General features: G+C 42.1%; 1 protein-coding gene across 2 annotated transcripts in view; it reads left to right on the top strand.

Annotated features, from left to right (window-relative positions):
• NPAS2 (neuronal PAS domain protein 2) overlaps nt 1-20121 on the top strand; it is a 103894-nt gene that overhangs the window by 79899 nt on the left and 3874 nt on the right. For both annotated transcript variants that reach the window (XM_014250399.2, XM_088051739.1), the window contains 11 exons: nt 417-499; nt 1396-1502; nt 2659-2806; nt 3406-3487; nt 4191-4332; nt 5053-5159; nt 5351-5425; nt 11359-11505; nt 17132-17326; nt 18620-18789; nt 19296-19388. In XM_014250399.2, coding sequence (XP_014105874.2) covers nt 417-499; nt 1396-1502; nt 2659-2806; nt 3406-3487; nt 4191-4332; nt 5053-5159; nt 5351-5425; nt 11359-11505; nt 17132-17326; nt 18620-18789; nt 19296-19388 — 1349 coding nt within the window. The remainder of the gene's footprint in view (nt 1-416; nt 500-1395; nt 1503-2658; nt 2807-3405; nt 3488-4190; nt 4333-5052; nt 5160-5350; nt 5426-11358; nt 11506-17131; nt 17327-18619; nt 18790-19295; nt 19389-20121) is intronic.

The raw sequence follows: 20121 nt of genomic DNA, 5'->3' as shown, positions 1-20121 counted from the left end.
CCTTTCTCAGCTTGGAGGGCAGACATCCAAAAGGACCAAGGCTGGTGGGTATCTTTAGTAACACAGAGGGAGTGAAGCAAGATGTGGCAAGCCCTGGTGGGATCAGGCACAGGCTGGATGCTGAGAAAGCCCACGGCCATCACACCCCAGGCATTGCTTCAAAGCCAAAGAAGTTTTGGCACCCTGAGGCACAGTCTCAGCTCTTAAGTACGCGTGCATTACAAGTTCTATTCCCTACCTCCTATAAAAAACTTTGGCATTGATAAATACAATAGTTTGCTCTCTGGAATGGCCAGAAAATGGGTGAATCCTCTGCTTTCTATCTTATGCACCATGTATTTTTAGCTAACAAAAGCTAAATGAAGCAGAGGGGTGAAGCTCCAACTCTCAATAAGTCAGTTTTCTCCATTGGACAGGAGATGTGCATCGTAGAAGAACCTCTAGAGGAGTTCACATCAAGACACAGTCTGGAGTGGAAATTTTTATTCCTGGATCACAGGTTGGTGACAAGAAAAGCCCTGCTGCTTTTCTACTACTATTTCACAAGTACAGTTTTCTCAAGTAGTGTTCCATTTCACATCTAAATCTCATGAAAAGGAGGGCTGCCACTGAAATTCCTACAAAAGCTGATGTTTACTATTTTACATTTACTTTTGCTTTTATTTTAATGGGCTTTTAAAACAAAAGGACTCTGTTTCTTCAGCTGAATTTGTGATTAGCTTGTTCTTCCTTCCTTTAAAATTATCAACAGACCAAAGTCTGTCACATGGCAAAATGATCTAATTATTATACAGCTGCAGAAATCCTTTCCAAATCCAGTCACTGATTGCATGTGTGCAATTCCCACTGAGTTATGGAGGGAAAGTCTTTGCTGGCCTGAGGCATCTGTTCTGGCAAAGGTACAAAGCAAGTGCCTCAGCATGCCACAGATGAGCTCTCCAGGCATCCAGAGGAAAGCAGCACAGATTATTTCCTCTCTTATCCCCCCAGTACCACCAGATGATGGCTTTCAAACACCTCCCCACGCATTCTCCCCTGTGTAAGGGCTGCAGGAGCCATTGCAGAGCCCCTGACCAAACAGCAGCCAGGGAACGGCTCCCTCATAGCAGTTTCCTGTGTAAAGGTCCCTGAGAAGCTGGACTACTTTCCATAATCATAATTTCCCTGAAGAAGGAGTGTTGTCATAGTCTTGTCCTGCTGGGATGGTGCCTGCTGGTATTGCTGTGCCCAGCTGGGTATCCCAGGCTCAAGGTGGGGGAAAGCCAGGATCCAGCCCTCTGAGGTGAACAACTATATACTGATGAGTGAAAGTAGATCTGGGCTCTTTGCCTTCTGCATCAACATGCAGAGCTGCTTGTTCTGTGTTTTATGGACTCACATTGTGCCCAACCGCAGAGCACCGCCAATTATCGGATACTTGCCTTTTGAAGTGCTGGGTACTTCTGGCTACGACTATTACCACATAGATGACCTAGAGCTGCTAGCAAGGTGCCACGAACACTGTAAGTATCACATGGCCCAGGTTCCTGGGAGGTCACTGGGACACCTCTTTTCAGTGTTGTTTGGAAGGGGAGGTTTGACTCTTGACTCAGCCTGTGCATCTTAGCAGAGCTGTGGCAGACTGCGGGCACTGCAGCTGGTTGGAATCTGGGACAGACCAAACTCTGAAATATATGATTTTACCTTCTGTGTCCCCAAAAGTAGTCAGTGAGACTCACTGAATGGATAAATTATGCCAGATTTGACCCCTGTTCTATTAATAAAGAATATGAAGAAATAGTTCAAGCAATTCTTGTGGATTATCTCCCATGTTGCTCACTGTGTTTCCAGTGTTGCTCACAGTGTATTTGGGATTAGCTGTGATTATTTAAATAGGTCTATTAGGATTTAATTGAAAAACTCTTTCACTAAGCAAAGAAAATAAGGCAATGCTTTTCAAATATTTGCTTACAAAACTGGCTATAGTATCTCAGCTTACCACCTCTGCCTGTCTTGAAAGTATCATGTCAACATTATTTTTTATATGTTGACACTGAAATATAGGAAGGCTAAATATGTGGATGTTTGGAAACCCCTTGAAATCACTAGAAGGGAAAAGCAGAGATAATTTGGTTGGTGAATCTTCAAAATCTTCAGTACACCCTGGTTTACTGTAGTTTGAATTTTTGTCAGTCTGGGAATTTTCTTTGAAATTATTTTTGTCTTTGCACAGTCTATCTCCTATGATAACCTCATACTAAATACATCTATCTGCCCACAATACTCATCTTTGCAAACATTTTTATCCTGTACTTTTCTACTCTAGAATTTATGATCACTCTTAGAAAATAATCCCAGGTGTTTAATTAAGCAGTATGTGATCAGCACATAAAGCAGGGCAAGATCTATGTTTAAATTGTAGCGGACATTACTTCATTAGTGTCCAAACTTAAGGTTAATTGTACCGTGTTGGAATGTACTACCCAAAGTGTCAGAGGAAGATACCTACTAATCATGATTTTTTGTTCTGTCAGAAGGCTGAGAGGAGCACTTACTCAAAATTGGTGTTTATACTCCTGTCTACCTATGACAGATATTTTTGTCACTTTTTTTTTCACTTTTCATGTCATTTTCATGTGGGAAATTGTGCTACAAGCTGTGTGTATTTTCTGCTGTCAGTGATGCAGTTCGGCAAGGGGAAGTCATGCTGCTATCGGTTTCTGACCAAAGGACAGCAGTGGATCTGGCTCCAGACCCATTACTACATCACCTACCACCAGTGGAACTCCAAGCCAGAGTTCATTGTGTGCACACACATGGTGGTAAGGTATGGAAAATCCCATCAACCAGCCGGGACATAAAGGGCAGTAAGAAAAGATCATCCTCCTATCTGTCAGCATTTTCTTTTAAAAATATAACATCATTTGTATAACAAAAATATTAAGCCTGAACTTTCTGAAGAAAATAGGGTCATTATAGCAAATTATCAGACCAGACCTTAGTTTATGTTAAGCTTAATTTTTTTTGTTGTTGTTTAGAGGCAGATGAACTATGGCACTTTTCCATTTTGTGCAAAAATAGAGAATAGACAGATCCCTTAAATATTCACTTCCTCTAATCCTTCCATTGTTTTTAAAGAGATGTGTAGAAGCTTTCCAGTGAAGTCATAAAGTGATTGTGGGATGTGAACCTGACCTTTTTATATAGCTCTTTAATATGCATCTCGACTTCAAGAAGATAGGAACAGAGAAAAACCTAAAAATTAAAACTCTCAAATGTTATTCAGTAGCATTTGACTTAAGTCACTTTTCAGCTGTCAGTTTAACCTCTAAAATGTACAGTAATTTGTTCCTCCACTCTCTTAAAGCACATTTTAAGAAATATAGTAATTCCATGTTGATATGTAGAATTATGTTTTCCATTCAGTTATGCAGATGTTCGGGTGGAGAGGAGACAAGAGATGGGCTTGGAAGAAGTGTCCTCAGAGGTTGTGTCCTCAGCACTAAAGGTATAATGAGAAAATCTTTTTTCATGAGTTTATGTAGTAATCACAACTTGTTCCTATATTAACATCACCAAAGACTCCAGCATTGTCTTGCTCCAGTGCTGGTGGATTCTCTCAGCTTCAGAACTCATTGTTCACTTGAGGAATTTTGACATAAATTAGGTGAGTTTATGAAAGGATAAACATGGAGATCAGTAACAGCCACAAATGAAATGGAACATGGGCAGGGGCAGTGTGAGATATCTCGACTTTTCCTTGGAAAGGTACTACATTTTAGGATTTATTTGGATGAGTTCTGGCAGTCAGCCCTCTTGGCTACATCTCATTTCCTCATCTTGAGAAAAGACTAGGCAAAGCTCATCTTCAGTGCATGGCCTAGTGTCTCACAGAGGTTGCAGTTGCTGTCACATCCAACTGAACACAAAAGAAAGATTCAGAAAAACATCTGAAGGCACAAAGTGACTATGGCAGTAGCTTGCTATTTATTTCTAACTCAGTGATAGTTGTTTGTAAAATGAATTAGTTTCGTGCTGTTTGGAAGGGGAGCTGATGCCTTTGTCCAGGCCTTCTGGTGGCCTACCTGAGATTAGTTCTGCTCAAGTCATTTCAGGTCTGCCAGAGAACTGGTGTGCAACCAATACTAAATTTAAAAATGCTTTACCTCTGACAGATGCAATAGCTGTTCTCCTTTTCTGTTTTGTTTTAGGACAGTGGCACCAGCTTGGATCCTGAACAGCACTTTAATGCACTTGATATTGGTGCCTCAATCCTCAGCGCTAGTCGGACACCCTCAGTATCATCCAGGAGCTCGCCAAAATCTTCCCACACACCCAAGTCAGACCCAGCATGTGAGTGGCATTCCTGAGTTATGGAATTATTTTTAATTTAGCTAAGTTAAAGAATGTGTACTTACATACCACAGCTGCTAATTAACAGTAAATTATGAGGTATTGATGATATGCACTGACAAAGAAGTGCAAAAACTGAAATGGTAATGTACAGGAGGGAAGGTTCTAGCACAACCACCTAAATACTGGAAGATGAGCAGTGGGATTAGATGTGAAATGTGCTGTTTCAATCTGTTGCAAAAATGAGGATTTTGTCTTCAGCTTTTAGGGCATCAGTGTGAGCAATATGGGACTTCTCAAGACTTACATGAGTAGTTAACAGCCTGTGGGTGACTCTCCTTCGGCCAAGATTTAGGATGCTCCAATGTTGACTTGGGTATACTGTTTCTGCTTCCCGGTCTGGAAGAAAAGCCAATAAGCTAACCTAAATTTACAGTTATTCAGCCCATATAAAGGGAATTCCAGCTGGTTTAGAACAGTTTGTGGGCCCTTTTATACTGCTTATTGGAGCATAGAATCATAATCTGTCTAATTTACTTTTATATCTGCCCAGACCCTCCTTATCAGTTTAATTTTACTGTCATTGAAGTCAATAAGAACATCCCTGACTCCCACCGGAATTTAGCCAGGCCATTACAATTTCTACCCAGGTCTTGTATTACCCACTTCAAACAGGGTTGATTTCCAGCATGTAAGATCTCACTGGTTCTTTTCTTGCAGCTACACCAACAAAGCTGATTACGGAGTCTAACACTCCCTTGCCAAGAACGCCGAGCACACAGCAGGATTTATCCGTGCATAGACTCAGCCAACCTACTGCTCTTCAGGTAACTTCACAAAGGAATCATGGAAATAGGCAGAGGGTGTAACAGCATGTGCCACATACGCACCTTAGCAATTAAAAACAACTTACACAGAAGCCATGGCATTAGAAGAAACCTAAAATATAAAGGAGCCAAACTTATCAATAAAGTTTTGGGTTGTTTTGTTTTTAACCTAGGTTTCTTTGCCTTCTCAGCTTCCATGTGAGCTTCTCCCACAGCAGTTGCTGCCTCAAGCAACTCTGCAAAATCAGCCTGCACCTCTGGCACAGGTTAGTTGGGGATTTGGAAGTGGAATAGGTCACTTGCTTATCTCCTGATATTTTCTCATTTTGGGGCCTTTAGGTTACCTCTCTAGTAACTAAAATCCCCAAATCCAAACTCTCAAACACTTAAAATATTGTGGAAAAGTAATCTGAATTGTACACTTGTATGTTTAAACATGTAACTGCATGCAGGTGTTCAGAAGCCCAGGTGCGTGTAGGTTCAGATGCGCACACATCTATTTTATGGGAGGACAAAAAACAGATGGAAAAAGACTTTACAATTTTGCTTTTACAGAACCAGGTCCCATGAAGATCAAATTCACAATGAGAATTAAAACCAAAAACAGAGACACCCAGTCATTCTAAAAACACCTGTTTGGCTGTGCTGATGCAGAGCTAACTAGCAGTAAAGGACATGCAAATTCTACAACACCCATTTTGTGAGTGTGCCAGTAATGGTGAGGATGCCGCTGAAGACAAATTTCAAATTCTTCCAGTCTATTAACCCATATCTCAAAAGTGGGTGATGGCCCAAAAAGTCATCTCAGGGTTACATTTGCAGTGGATTTTGAAGAAGCAGATTTGAGTACCATGTTCCCAGCACACTGTTTTTCTCCTGTGGTCCTGCTGTGATGATACACCCCATCATCCTCTGATTTTAGGAATGACTGAGTATTGCTGGACCTAAGCTGCTTCTACCATTGATACTGTATACTCACTCACAAGATCCCAGAGTTTAATTCTGTAGTACATAAAACATATAGAGTCCTGAGGATCCTGGCTTTAAAATAACAAATTCTCATTTATCTTCCATGTTTAATATTCTTTTCATGACTCCATGTTAGCATGCAGTGAATAAATAGCATATCAATTATCTGCTCTGAGCATTCATTTTCTTTTACAGATACATCTCTCTGTTATTCATTAATGCATTTTCAAACATCAATTAGTTTATGTATGATAAGTCTCCGTGTGTTTTGTTTGACTTTTTTCTACTTCCCTTTCTTCTCCTTCAAAGCTCTTTGTGAAGAGAGGCTTTCCAGTTGTTTACCAAGAGCCCTGCTGCCTTGTCCCTTCCCAGTAAAAGGCTCTTACTGGCACACCAGCTCCAGTTTTTTTCTGACAAATTTGAGTGCTGTCCAGTGAATGGTTAAGCCTCTTTGGGCCACCTAAATCTTGGTGAAAGGAAGATGGCTGACTTGAGTCTGTCTACAGAGGCTGCCGTCTGGTAGCAGTCACAGCAGTGCTCCTGGCGAAACTCAAGATGAAGCTCAATGTGGAGCAGGGAAATAACACCAGGACATTGCAGTTCAGGCTGCTGATGTCCACACTCCACAGGAAAACTCCTGCAGAGAGTGCCAAATCTTCACACACTTGAGTGATTTTCATAAACTGTTATGAATATTATGATACTATGCTGTATCACACTTTAAAATCACACTTTAAAATAATTAACATGTCAGCCTACAGCAACATAATTAATTATTTAAAAGACAAAGATGTCTGCAGCACTAGGTGAGTGAGGGACAAAACCAGGTACATGTGCATCCCACCGGGAACACTTCCTTGGCTTCCTAGCTGACCATTTCCCAGCAGTTTAGTGGCAGAACACTAGCTTATTGCTTTTAAAAGTAGTGTGGCAGGTGCTCTGCTGCCAGCTCACAAGGAGGAGCTGCACAGGTTTCTCCCTGCTGCCTTTCTGCCACTTGTCCTTAGCTGAAGGTGACTGATGGTACGAGCTGGAAGGCCCTGGGTGTCCTTGTGGCTAACATTTGGCTACAGGGTGGCAGCTGCAGGGAAAACATTATAAGTGGCCACAACTGTGTTTGCAGCGAGCAGCGAGCTGCTGCCTCGGGCACCATCTGCTTGAACTTTGAGTAGTTTTATTTCCAGGAAAGGCTGTGATGGTTTTGTCTCCACTGAAATGGGATTTTAGCTTCTGCCTTGCTTGTGTGAATGAACAGACAGCACAGTGTCACCCTAGATGTCACCTGAATGTAAATTGTTTACTTTAAATCAAGTGCTCCCAATATTTGTTTGTTTGCCTTCCTCATTGTCATAAATTAACATCCCCTACAACACAGTGGATGTTAATGACTGAATAACAATTAACACTAATAATCTGTTTGGGATTGAGCAGGTGTTATTCAGATGACAGAAGAACAAGTTGTTCGGTGAGCTGCAAAACTAATGAAATCCAGTTTCCCAGGGCCTGTTCTTGCAGGGCTGGTGCATGGAGCCAGCCTTTCCCACAGGAGGAAGGGTTGAGTGGATCCTTCTCTCCTTTGCTCAGCTAAAGCTTTCATGAAGTTACAGCAATCTGGTATTTTTGACACTCTCACAACTCTGTTGAATGTCTCCAGCAAGAAACACGGCTCATCTCTTGGGCCAGAAGGATTGAAAGAAAGTTGAAAGGTAGGCAGAAAAGAAAGTTTTAAAGGAAACTGAGCTAAAAAAACAATAGGTTCTATTTTCTTTACCCGGCTGCCTGTTGTCATGATGCTTATAGGAACACAATGTCTTGAGACATCCATCTTTTTGTTGATCACATTTGAGATGAGGAACCATCCTGATAGACACAGAAGTTGCAGGGCCCCTCCCCTGGCTGCAGCCACCCAATTCCTAGAGAGAGGGAGACACCCTGGGATGCTGGGGTAGCACTCAGTGCAGAAAAACACTTCTCCTTGGGCATGGTCCAGCTAGTGTCTTTCAGATGCCCATGGTGGAAGAGAGGAACCACAGCATGGAAGTGCCCGTCCCTCTTCCTGGACTGTAGAGCCTCCCTGGACCGTCACCAGCACTAGTGCATTGAGCCCATCCCTACCAGAACATCTGCTGACATGATCCCAAATGCATCACTTTATTTTACTTTATTTTTTAAGAAACCAGATAAAGTTACTGCTGTGGGTTTTGCTTGTTTTGGGTTGTTTTTTTTTTCCTGCATTAACAAACCTTGATTAAACTAATGCAGCTATAGAGATCTCACAGGTTTAGTTTCCCATGCTTGACTGTATCTAGGAAGATGACACTTTTCTATGTATTACATGCAGTTTCCTAAGGATTTTCTGTATTTGAAAATACCTAAGTGAGATGAAGAGCAACTTCATCTGATGGTAATGGCAGAGTTAAAGTTGTGGGCAGTGTTTTCTGTGGAATGTTTTAAGTTCTTTAAATTTATTATACAATTAGAGATTTCTCCCTTAATTAGTAGAGCAGTTAATGGTCTTGAGATAAATACTCTCTGGTGCAAGTCAATTGCTGATAGTGTCTCGTTGTACAAAAACAATAGAAGCTCTGTAAGCACAGGGGTTATGGTTAGAGTTATCAACTATTTGGGGGTTAGAGTGGGAAAAGGAGAAAAGCAAGAGAAAGTTCCTTGTCTTCATCCATAACACCTTTCACTCCAGTATACCAGCTAATTGTTGGTGTTAAGTATATTAATACAAAAAGCATGTAAAAAAGAGAACAAAAAGACAACATAAGATGAATATGCTAAATATAAGAACCTGCACAAAAAAAATTAAGGAATAATATTTTAAAATCAACAGCAGTATATTCTTGTGTGCAACTTTACAAAGCAAATTCAAATTTAAAAGTAAGACCTAGAAATGAATTTTGTTTCTTTTTGAAGTATTAAGTGATTGTGAAATTACCTGGTTTAAAGTTCCTTACATTGATCCATTGAAGAAAATCAGGTTCCTTTCTCAAAGGATCTTCAAGGAATTTGCATGTTAATCAATAGTCTGCCATCACCAAGCTGGGTGGTTAAAATGAAGCTCTAAAAACAGCTAAAACTGTTTTTAATTCCTTTTCTAATAAGGATTCTTTTAAAAACTTAAAAGCCGTCCTCACTAAAAGAGTTCATATTGAGATAATTAGATTATGAGACTTGTCTTTTAAAAAGATCCTTCTGTACAGACCCAGGTTAAAGCAGGAATTAGCTGCATCTTGTTTATGATCTGTTGCTCATAGCATCATTCCACTCCTAAAATCAGGATACCTGGGACTCTTCAGAACCACATGGCTGGGGACAACAAGCAGCACTGGATTCTCCTTTGAGTCACTTGCTCTTATTCCTGAACATCTGAGGTCCCTGCTCAACCATTCCTCAGGTTAATTCTTTATACATGGATGAGAAAGAAAGAAAGAAAGAAAGAAAGAAAGAAAGAAAGAAAAAAAGAAAGAAAGAAAGAAAGAAAGAAGGAGACCCTGCTCTGTCTTCTCCTCTGTGACACCAATTCAAAGTAACACAAACGTCCCTTTGGGAGGTTTGACACCATCTTCCTTCTCTGGGAGAGGAGCAGGTTGCAGATGATGGCACTGCTGTTCGCAGGCACAAGCACCATGAGTCACAGGGCTCATGTCACCTCCTTGGGCAGACAGCACAAGCTGTGAGCGCTCACAGATGCCTCTGGCAGCAAAATGGGCTCTGAGGGCTTCTGTCACCAGCAACTGCAGGTGCCACCTTAGCAGCCCTCCTTGCCCCTAAGCAGGGTTGGCTGTGAGACTGACCTCCACCTGGCCACTATGCTGTGCAGTGACCTCCCAGGCTGTTGGGAAAGCCACCCTCCACCTGATAAATGGAATAAACCTTCTGAAGTTCTTGCTCTGTCTCTGCCAAAGGCCATTTACTTGGAGATGTCAGCTTTGCTACAGGGTACTTTCAAGTTACTTTCACATACTTAACTGGTTTAAGGTGAACTAGTTAGCTTATATAAATCTTTTCTGTCACATTTAGCTTTCTCTAAGTAGCCAGAAATTTCACCTAAGGAAGTGTACAGTACTGCTAACACCAGAGCACTCCTTAATTCCTGTCTTGTTTTCTTCTTCTTTCCTACTAAAAAGCCAGAAACAATGTAAGCCAGTTCACCAATGGAACAGGAAGGTTCCAGCAGCGAGCATCAGCTCACCCACTACCACAGAACCCCTGGAACAACTATAGGGACAGGGCAGCATTTTCAAGTTACAGCAATTTTTTTTTTCTTTTTCTTTTTTTGCCTGTACACTCATAGCCCTGCATGTTTTCAAAAAGATCTTGGATGCCTTGATTACATAAAAACCTAAAAAGATTATTTGAAGTGGTTTTTTCTTTTCTTCAAAGACTTTTCTTTTAACCTTTGGAATATGAGCTTATGAAAAGCAATTATTCCAAAACTATTAAAGTAATTATTAACTTTGGTGAACCTTGAATCATACCTGAAAGCACCATATACTAGGGATTTGTTGCTGTTAGTCCTCTCCTCAATTCTTGAATGACTTCAGTTTGTGCCAGTGTGCTATTGGAGGTTGCACCTGCTTCTTGACCTTGATTAATGATCTCCATTTTTTACTGTTATTTAGAACAGCCTTTCTTCCATTGAATTGAGCTATTCATTTTAAATCACATATAAAAATAACTTAATGAGTATTTCTTGTCTCTTAAGTACTACTCGGCTGAACAAATCCAGAAAATGTTTATTGTGGTCTGTTGTGTGATGCCTTAGTAAGTCATCAGCAGAACAAAGCATTGCAGAACTGCTATTTCTGTGCAGAAGGAAAGCATTAGTGAAACACATCTGGATTATACTGTTATACCACAGTAAGGGCTCCAAAGTACAAGCTAATGAAAATAATGCTTTCATTTGCCATCCAATTAAGATGCTATTGATATTTTAAAGTAGCATGCTCTCAAAAACAGTCCTTACTGACAGAAAAACAGAACATGGTCAACTGTATGCAGATCATTCTAGCTGAGGCAATTTAATATATGTGCATAACCCTCAAAATAGTCAAGATCTGTCTCTGCCTACATGTTAGAATATCACAAATACATTTTCCTTTTTCAGCTGTGCTTTACAATCAAGAAACCAGTAACTCCTTGCTGAAAAATGTTCTCTGAGGCTTGTTTGTATTATAATGACTGACTTCCCCCCACCTTCTTTCTTTATTTTTCCCCCCAGTTCTCGGCACAATTCAGCATGTTCCAGACCATCAAGGACCAGCTAGAGCAGCGGACACGGATCCTGCAGGCTAATATCCGGTGGCAGCAAGAGGAGCTCCAGAAGATACAGGAGCAGCTCTGCCTGGTCCAAGACTCCAGTGTACAGGTGTGTTACTATTGGAAGGGGCAGAGTCAAGCATCCTCTCTCACATGACTTGGCAACTTGCTCCAGAGTACAGGATATCTGGACAAGTGGAAACTAGCTCATCTGAATGAGGATGTTGCCCCCTAAAACCCTCTTTAGTAACTTACGTCAAGAAAGATCTAAGAGCTCTCTGGTAGAAGAGAAGGAATACCTCAGCATCAGGAGGAGGAGAATAATTTGGATCATTTATAATATATTTTATTATTTTATCTACCAAATCTTCAGACTGACCAGCTATAGCTATAGTCTGTAGTAGAAAGAATGTTGAAGTTCAGACTGCCTTGTCACATTAAAACCCCTGAAATTCTGTTGATGTTCATTTGTTCACACCTGGGAAGTATCTGAATTTGTTCTTCACTGGACAGGCTTATGCCTTTAGGGTGAAGCTGACTGAGCCTGCTCTGCTTCTCCCTTTGATACCTCCTACATGGAGGTAGTGTTCTCTAGTACAGTATGTGCTTTGTACCCCTTACGTCTAGCAAACCTCAGAAATAATGGCAAGTGCATTATTTAATTAGTAGATCACAGGTTTCCTTTAACAACAAATGGACAAATCATCCAGTTTTATGGAAGTTTTCTGAATGTGGGGTGATTACTGTTATGTTCCTCATAACTTAACTATAAATGCCTGGTTAAATGATCCTTGTGAGTAATGTGGCACTGGGGACTCTGAGTATTTTACTAACAAGATGATTTTGTCAAGGAAACAAACATCTCAAAGAGTATTTTACGAGCAGGATGCAAAGATGGGACCTACTGAAGTCAGTAGGAAATTTGTTTGCAACTTACAGAAACAGACTTTCACGCATCATCAGCATCTGGGAAATGCAGTTTCACACATTAACAAATTGGGATTGTATGTTTGGGTAATTAAGGGATCAGCAAACTTAAATTATAAACTTTGCCACCTAAGTTGCTGCATGTGCAGTGTTGTAAGACAACACAGCAACTGTGGGTTCCAAACCTGGGACTCCCTGTTCCTGGTGCCATACAATCACATAGGGAAACCAGGTTTAGCTTCAGTGTGTTTCTTCTATTGGTTCTCCGCTGACTTTGATTAATGGGAAGAGAAAATCTCTCTGCAATTAACAGGTATTCAGTTCAGAATCATGTCATATGTCTGAAAGCTATTATTGTTATTATGAATATCAAGAGACATGATATTCTCACTTCCTCTCTTTTTAGCTGGGTGACAACCATTACTCTCTCCTGGTGACATCTTCAATAATCATACACGCTCTTCTTTTTTCATTATTCAGGCAAAAATAGAATTTCAAAGCACATTCTTATATGCAGGAAACAGATTTTAGTTTTAGAAAGCTGTCTCCTATATGCATTAAGGTGCATTTCATGGGAGAGATTCTCAGATACACTCAAAGGGAGCTCAGGCAGAGGCCCAGAGGGTAAATGGTGGGTTGTTCTGTACTTCCCACCCCTTACCAGTTTTTAGCTCTGAGTTACACCATTTGGGTGATGCCCTTTCCCATGAAGACTGCACCAGGTTGGAGTAAGTATTTTCAGACCATTACAAGTTCTCTGGTATCAGTACTTACCATTTACCAGCTTACAGTAGATGCAGAACTGAGAGGCAGGGAGAATGGAAAAAGCTTGGAAATGCAGAGGGCTGCATATATGCCTGAAATGGCAGTGCTGCATGGGGATAATCCAGCAATGCTGGACAGAGAATACAGTCTCTGTATTTTGTGTGCTTTTTGGTCTCAGAGCAGTCAAACAAGGTGATGAGATGCGAGTGATCACACTCACTCCTGGCCAGGGCCTTTTTCTTCTCCCACTTTCTCTAGGTAAAAAAACAAAAAACACAGAAATAAATGACTGTGCTGTTGCAGGGATAGATTGAGGCAAGGAATTAATTTTGTCTTACTTGGCTAGGGGCAATTTGAAAGAAAGGCTCACACTTTCGCATGCAGCTCTTTCATGACTCACAAGCAGCAAGGAGTAAACTGTTAAATCAGAAATCTAACCACGTGCTTTGCCGCACAGATTTCATCATTCAGGGAGCTGGATGTCTGCAGACATTGATCACACTGTGTCTACTATCAAAGCTAAAATGCATAGTAACAAACAGGCTACTATCAGGCACATTTTTGGTGTCTTTAATACACTGCGTAATAGAGCTGTAAGCGTGGGGGAGTGATGTAGGCTGTCTGAACAGGGGGAAGTGTTCGCTGCTTTTCCCTTATTAGCTGATTTATTAGCATATCATCCCCACTGGTTCACTCCTTTCCGCACAGAAGTGTACAGGTAGCTCCATGGAGAATTAAGCTCGATTTCCATTTCCTTCAGAGATCTTCAAAACTGAATACGGCAGTCCACGAAGAAATGCTTTCACAGCCAGACAGATGCTGAGCACAGTAGTCTGCATTAGAAACTGTTTGCGGAAGCCTTGTGCAGAGAAAGATGAAACTATCGGGAGGATTGCAAGCCCTGAATAAAAGTGTTCAAAACTCCATTAAATCTCTGTTACTGCTTTTCCTGACAATGAAGGACAAGAGCAGAAAGAGTAACCTCAGAAGTCTGAAGGATGCTGTGTCTGCTCCAGTTTGAACAGTCTAGCTAATGATTCGCAGATGCAGAGGAAGGCAGAAAGGCTGAGCCTGACCAGCTTGCAAGAACTACAATCAAGACCATCCACAGCCACCCATCATGTGCAAAGCAGGCTCTCTTCTAGGTCCATGCGTCTCAGCTTCCCAATGCTGTGCTTCTCATCTTCATATATTTTACATAAAGAAAGAGTCTTGATGCCTGTAATGATGAACCCAAAAACTATAATCCCCTGATTATCCAAAGAACAGGTAGAGTCAAAGAGATGTTTTGCTCAGGATGCCTTGTCAGTGTGATGCAGTCATTAGCTGTAGGGCCCATCTAACTTGGAATAAGGGGGCAGCAGTGTCAGAGGGTCCCTCCTCTTCCTTGCTGCTTTGCTGTGTATGTTAACAATCTGGCCAATTAAAAAATGTTTGTAAGATGCTTCACTGACCTTGCAGTCCACAAAATCACCAACGAGACATCATTAGCAGCAATACAGTTAGGAGGCTGCTAATTTATCTACTTAGACAGGGAAAGATTTTATTTTTTATGAAAAGGTTTGTCTTGTTATTTAAAGCTGCTGTATTTCAGTGTTTTGAGGGAATTCAGACAGGACTATCACAAAAGAGGCCCATTATAAAAAAAACACCATTAGGTACAAATTAAGCTTTTAGGTTTAAGTAGCAGGTGGAAATTTCCACTCTTCAATTCTCTGTCACTTTAACTCTTGTTTTGATAAGTCAAGTCTTCAGCTCTGCAGGGACATGGTCACCATTGCTTCTCGCTCTGAGCTTGTTTTTTCCAGGTCATTCATGTCCAGAGGGTAACAATGCTGCTTTGGCCATTGTAATGGCAACAGAGAGTCCCCAGGTATGAAACACTTAGAGCCCTCTCAGGGTACAAACATATGAACAAATGAAATTGGCCTCCTGGGACAAGCTTGGTTTTAAATTTATGGTGTGTTAGCTGCTAACCATTAACTGTGCACATTCCTACCCAGTGGCACACTCTGGTAATTGCAAAGTAGGTTACTCTGCTTTCTTTGGAGGATAAACTCCTTGGCCTTTATCTGGAAGTGAGGTAAGCACACAGGGAGGTCCCTGCTAAGTAAGTAGTCTGCTGCAAGTTCACACCCTGCCTGACATTCTCCTTGATGTTGAATTTGCATTGGGTGAACTGAGTGTTTCTCCAATGCCATGCGCCATGTACAAGGAGGACACTAAGTTAATCCTCCTAAAGGTCTTCATTTGCAGTGATCTTTCCAGTGCCAGTGGGCTCACACTCCCTCCTCATCACTTTCTTGACATGCACCACTTGCTTTGCCTGTTCTGAATTCTGTATTAAATTTTATATCAGTGGCAACCTGTTTCACTGCTAGGGCTAATCAAGTGACTTCATGTACTAAACATGTCCAAATCTTAGCTTCTATGTACAAAAAATAAACAAGAAAATGAATTTTCATTATATTTGTCTGTGATTTATTCATAATAAGACCTATTTACTTGGCAGAAGTTGCGAGACCATCTGTCTTTCTGATATGTAATGGCTCCAAACTCAGTGAGTAGTGTTTTTAAAAGAAAACACTCAGAGCTAGTGCAGCCCCAACCCTGTCACTTGACCCATTTATTCCTATCAGACATCTCTGAGATGTGGTTAGCCTACAGCACCTGAAACAAGCTGTTGCTTTTCCTTAATTGCCCCCCTGTCCCAGCTGATTAATGTAAGCTTTGTCGGTACCTTTTTTCCTGGGTAAAATCTTGGCACACAGAAATTAATTAAAAATTTATCATATTTAAATAAGCTGTGTTTTTAAAACTAGATAAGTAAGTACAAACATGATGGATCAAGCCATACTTCTGCAAAGAAAAGCAGTACATTATGTTGGGCCTTTGGAGAAAGGTATGGGCTTTTTCCAGGAAAAATTAGAGGGGACATGATAGTTTAGGGAATTGTTAATATAGCAATAAGCTGCACAAAGGTGTACTAATTACTGGGCATACCTCAGATGTACTGCTAGGCATGAGACTGATGGATGAATAATGAAGAGAATAATTGTGATTCTGATTTAATTTAAAACTTAAGTAGCTTCAGTTAAATTAATAGAGTTCCACACATGTAGCAGTGGTGTGGAATCAGAATTGGATCCAAAAATTACGTCAACTGTGTGGGATGTGTATCTCCATACAGTCCTTGGTGGCAGAAAGGCTAGGTCTGAAATACTGCAAAGAGAGCTTGTAGCATTAATAATGCATGGTTTTAAAAGATTACTTTTCCCTCTTTACAGCTGTAATAAAAGAAATAGCCCCAAGAAAAGCAAAAATTCCCAAGTCCTATAACTTTCAAAGAAGAAAGCTTCATCTTTAAAGGCAGACTTAGAGAGGACATCATTTACAGAAACACTAAGAGAGGAGCTGCTAGCTCTTTTGCACAAGTCAAATGCATGGCACAGTTAGGAAGAACACCAGGTGACAGTTACCTGATGGGAAATCAGATAAATGACAGCGACTGTCTGTTTACACATCCTGTCAATGATAAGGACACGGCCATTCAGCTTGGAGAGCTCTGGCCTGACTGTGACCTCATTAAAAACATTCGACAACTCAGCTGGGTGTAAAGTGTTGAATTTCCAGAGACAAATTCAAAGACAGCTCTGTCTGAAAGGCAGGTGGATTTTGTTAAAAGGAGAAACAAAGGACTGAAAAGACATGGAGTTACTCTCTTCTCTTTGGTCAGGATGCCCCAGAACACAGTAAATGTACTGGGAACTGCTCTTAAGAGGGCTGTGCCTGCCCCATGGAGAGAGGACTTGCACCTTCAAGACACATTTCACAAGAAATGGGTGCACTTGCAGAACAAGAAACCAAGAAACAGTAGAGCTATTAATGTAGGAATGACAGGTGATTTCCAGCTAACAGTAAATTTGTTATTAGTCAAAATGTGTTAACTGTATTTTAGAATATATCCTTGGATTTACTTCTGTCACATTCATTATTCAGGACATCTGGGCTATGTAAATAAATCCTCCCCTCTTCTTTTCCAGATGATCTTACAGCAGCCAACAGTGTCCCTGAGCTTTAGCAATACTCAGCAGCTGGATCCACAACAGCTACAGCAGAGGTCAGGGGCCATTTCTCAGCAGCAGCTTGTCCCCAGTCCTCAACTTCAAGGGCAGATCTCATCTTCACAAACAACAAACCAGCAGTCACTGAGAGAAGCAAGCGTGATATCGAGCCAGGTAATTATTTCTTTGAATAGAGAAGCATTTGGATGGAAAGGAAACACTGAGCTGTTATTAAGCGAGCAAGTAAAATCATGTCAGTCCTGTAACTGTGCCTTTGCCTTCTGTTTCTTATTTTTCCGTATAAGGGCAGCCTATAAAAAGTGTTTCCCTACAGCATTTACCTTACCTTAAAGCTTTTCTTTAAGACCTCAGCCAGGAGGGTTACTTGAGCAGCTGTTTCATCTTGAAAGTGGAGCAGGGGGGCATGCAAAGTGTGTTGGTGACTTACTGTTCTTCAGGTGGTCCTGAAAGAAACCTAACTGATCACACTGGAAACCTGAAATAGTGACAGCTCTCAATACTCTCAGAATGCTCCCTGAGCCCAGTCAGACACCACCAATGAAACAAAGCTTGTCTGCTGAGGTGGCACACAGAATACATTGAGATTCATTTGAGACCCTCAGGCTGTGAGCATTAACAGGTTCCTGCACAGCAAAATAAAGTTCAGCCTGAGCAGTAGCTGAGATCTGTGAAAGCTATTAGGTTTGGCACTGTTTTTTTTGTTCATACTGCTGGTTTCTCACCATTTCCAGTGTTTGCTCTTCTACCCACCTGTTGTACCTCCCTTCACAGAAAACTGAGCTCCTGTTTCTGATTCTTGATTGTGTGGCAAGCATATTTACATGATTGTCTTCAGAGTCCCCCAGCTGTAGCTTTTCACTTCCTACACACCTGTGTTATAATGACTCTATTAAAATAGAAAGTGTATCTTTATAACAAATACAAGACGAGGGGCAGAAACTAATGCACAGGAAGTTCCACCAGAATACAAGGAAGAACTTGTCATTGTGCGAGCGACCATGCAGTGGAACAGGTTGCCCCGAGAGGGTGTGGAGTCTTCCTCACTGGAGATTTCTCAAGAACCGTCGGGGCACGATTCTGTGTAATGTGCGCTGGCATGACCCTGCTAGAGGAGGGAGGCTGGACAAGATGGTCCTTCCAACCTGACCCGTTCTGCGATTCTGTGAAATGGGGGGGGGAACAAAAAAAAAAAAACAACCCAACACTTTTTTCCTTTGATCTCTTCCTGTTAGGGGGCTTGGCGGCAGCTCCCCACGCTTAACTTTGCTCCTGCCTCAAATGGGGGATTGTTTGGGCATTGCCGGGTTTGCTGGCCGGCGGGAGCGGGCCCGGGGCCGCCGCGGGCATGACAGTCGTTTCACGTATGGTGACGGCAGCCGGTGGCGGCACCGCTAGGCACTGGTCCCGGATTCGGGCTGTCTCACCGCTCTCTCCTCTTCCTTGCAGGGCCCGAAGGCGGCGCGGAGCTCGGAGCTGGCGCCGGGCGGTGGCCGCGCCCCGCCCCGCGGCGCGCCCGCGCCGTTCGCCTCAGGCGGCGGCCCCGCGGCGCCCCCTGGCGGCCTGTCCCGCGGCGGCACCCCCGCGCCCGCCGGCTGCAGCCACGACCAGCAGCTCAGGTACGGGCCGGGGCCGCGCTCGGGGAGAGCTGGGCTTCCAGCTTTGCCCGGCGGGAACAGCGATCGCAGCGCCACCAGCTCTTGGGACTGCAGTAATGCACGGGTGGATTAAGATTCCCAAAGTGCAGCTGTCTGACCCCGTAGCGTTACGAAAACTGAAACCTTGCTGCTGGCTTTGAAAAGCACGAGGTGAATTTAACCGAAGTTGCAAAACGTAATTCAAGCATCCATATAATAAAGAAGACAATAATGGTAAAAAGATGTGATTTATTAGGTGTGTGTCAGGCTCCCAGATCATCCCAGAGGGTGGGAGCTGCCCCAGGCTCTGCCTCGCAGTGCCCAGGATGCGTCTGCCACAGCCAGCAGCTGGGCCGGACCTCCTCACGTTCGGCCTTGTGTCGTGCCTGTGAAAATGCAGTTTGTCTTTGCACAGTGTGGAAATTGTAGGGTCCTTCTCTTCCAGCAATGTGACTTTTTTTTTTTTTTTTTTTTCTCTCATGTGCCAGATTGTTGCTTAGCCAGCCTATTCAGCCCATGATGCCTGGGTCCTGTAATGCAAGACACCCTTCAGACCTCAGCATGGCGGGATCCCAGGCCAAGTATGTGCCTTGTCAAAGAAAAAACATCAAAGTTGCTTTTGAGGGGAAGTACCCTTCTTTTGTAAGATGACAAAGTATTTATAAATATTGGGAATGTGTTACTGCGCTGAGCCTGCCTTCCAGCATCAGGGTCAGCCTTACCCTGCCGGGTCATATCAGGAAGAATGGCAGAGAGAAACACAGAGTGTCTGTGGCACTTTTAACAAGCCATGGCTGGGGGAGTTTTTGTCCCTCACATGCTGCCTGCTTCAGCACTAGAACTTCTGACCCACCAAGGTAAATGTGAGAAAGTCAGCACTGGCTCAGTTAAATGACTGGTGCCGAAAAAGCCTCACCTCAGTTTTGTCTCCTCAAAACTTAGATGAAGGAACCAGAACAAGCTGGTCAAAATATACCTTTTTTTTTTAAGCTGGTTTTTTGTCACTGTACTTAATTGTGAACTCCTAAAATAATTAGAAACTGTACATCATTTCTTTAAAAATAATTATTTTTACAAAACAGTATTTTTCTAATGTTATCTCAGGAATTTAGGCATTCAGAACTTTTTTTTTTAAATGTCATTATTGTTTAAGATTATCTTGAGTTAATTTGTCAAATGTAAATATTGAAGCTCTGCTTTTAAGCCTCTGATTAAAAGAGGCCTTATTTGCAAAGAGGCATCTCCCAGTTCATGTAGATTTACAGACTCCTGGGACCCTTTTATAGGAGCTCACATCCTCATACAAGTACCCAG

This window comes from Pseudopodoces humilis, chromosome 2, assembly GCF_049639895.1.
Source record: "Pseudopodoces humilis isolate 2021_Gansu_Grassland_sample_001 chromosome 2, ASM4963989v1, whole genome shotgun sequence".
NCBI lineage: Eukaryota > Metazoa > Chordata > Aves > Passeriformes > Paridae > Pseudopodoces > Pseudopodoces humilis.
The sequence above is the reverse complement of the archived record's forward strand: the minus strand, read 5'-3'. Positions and strand labels throughout refer to the sequence as shown.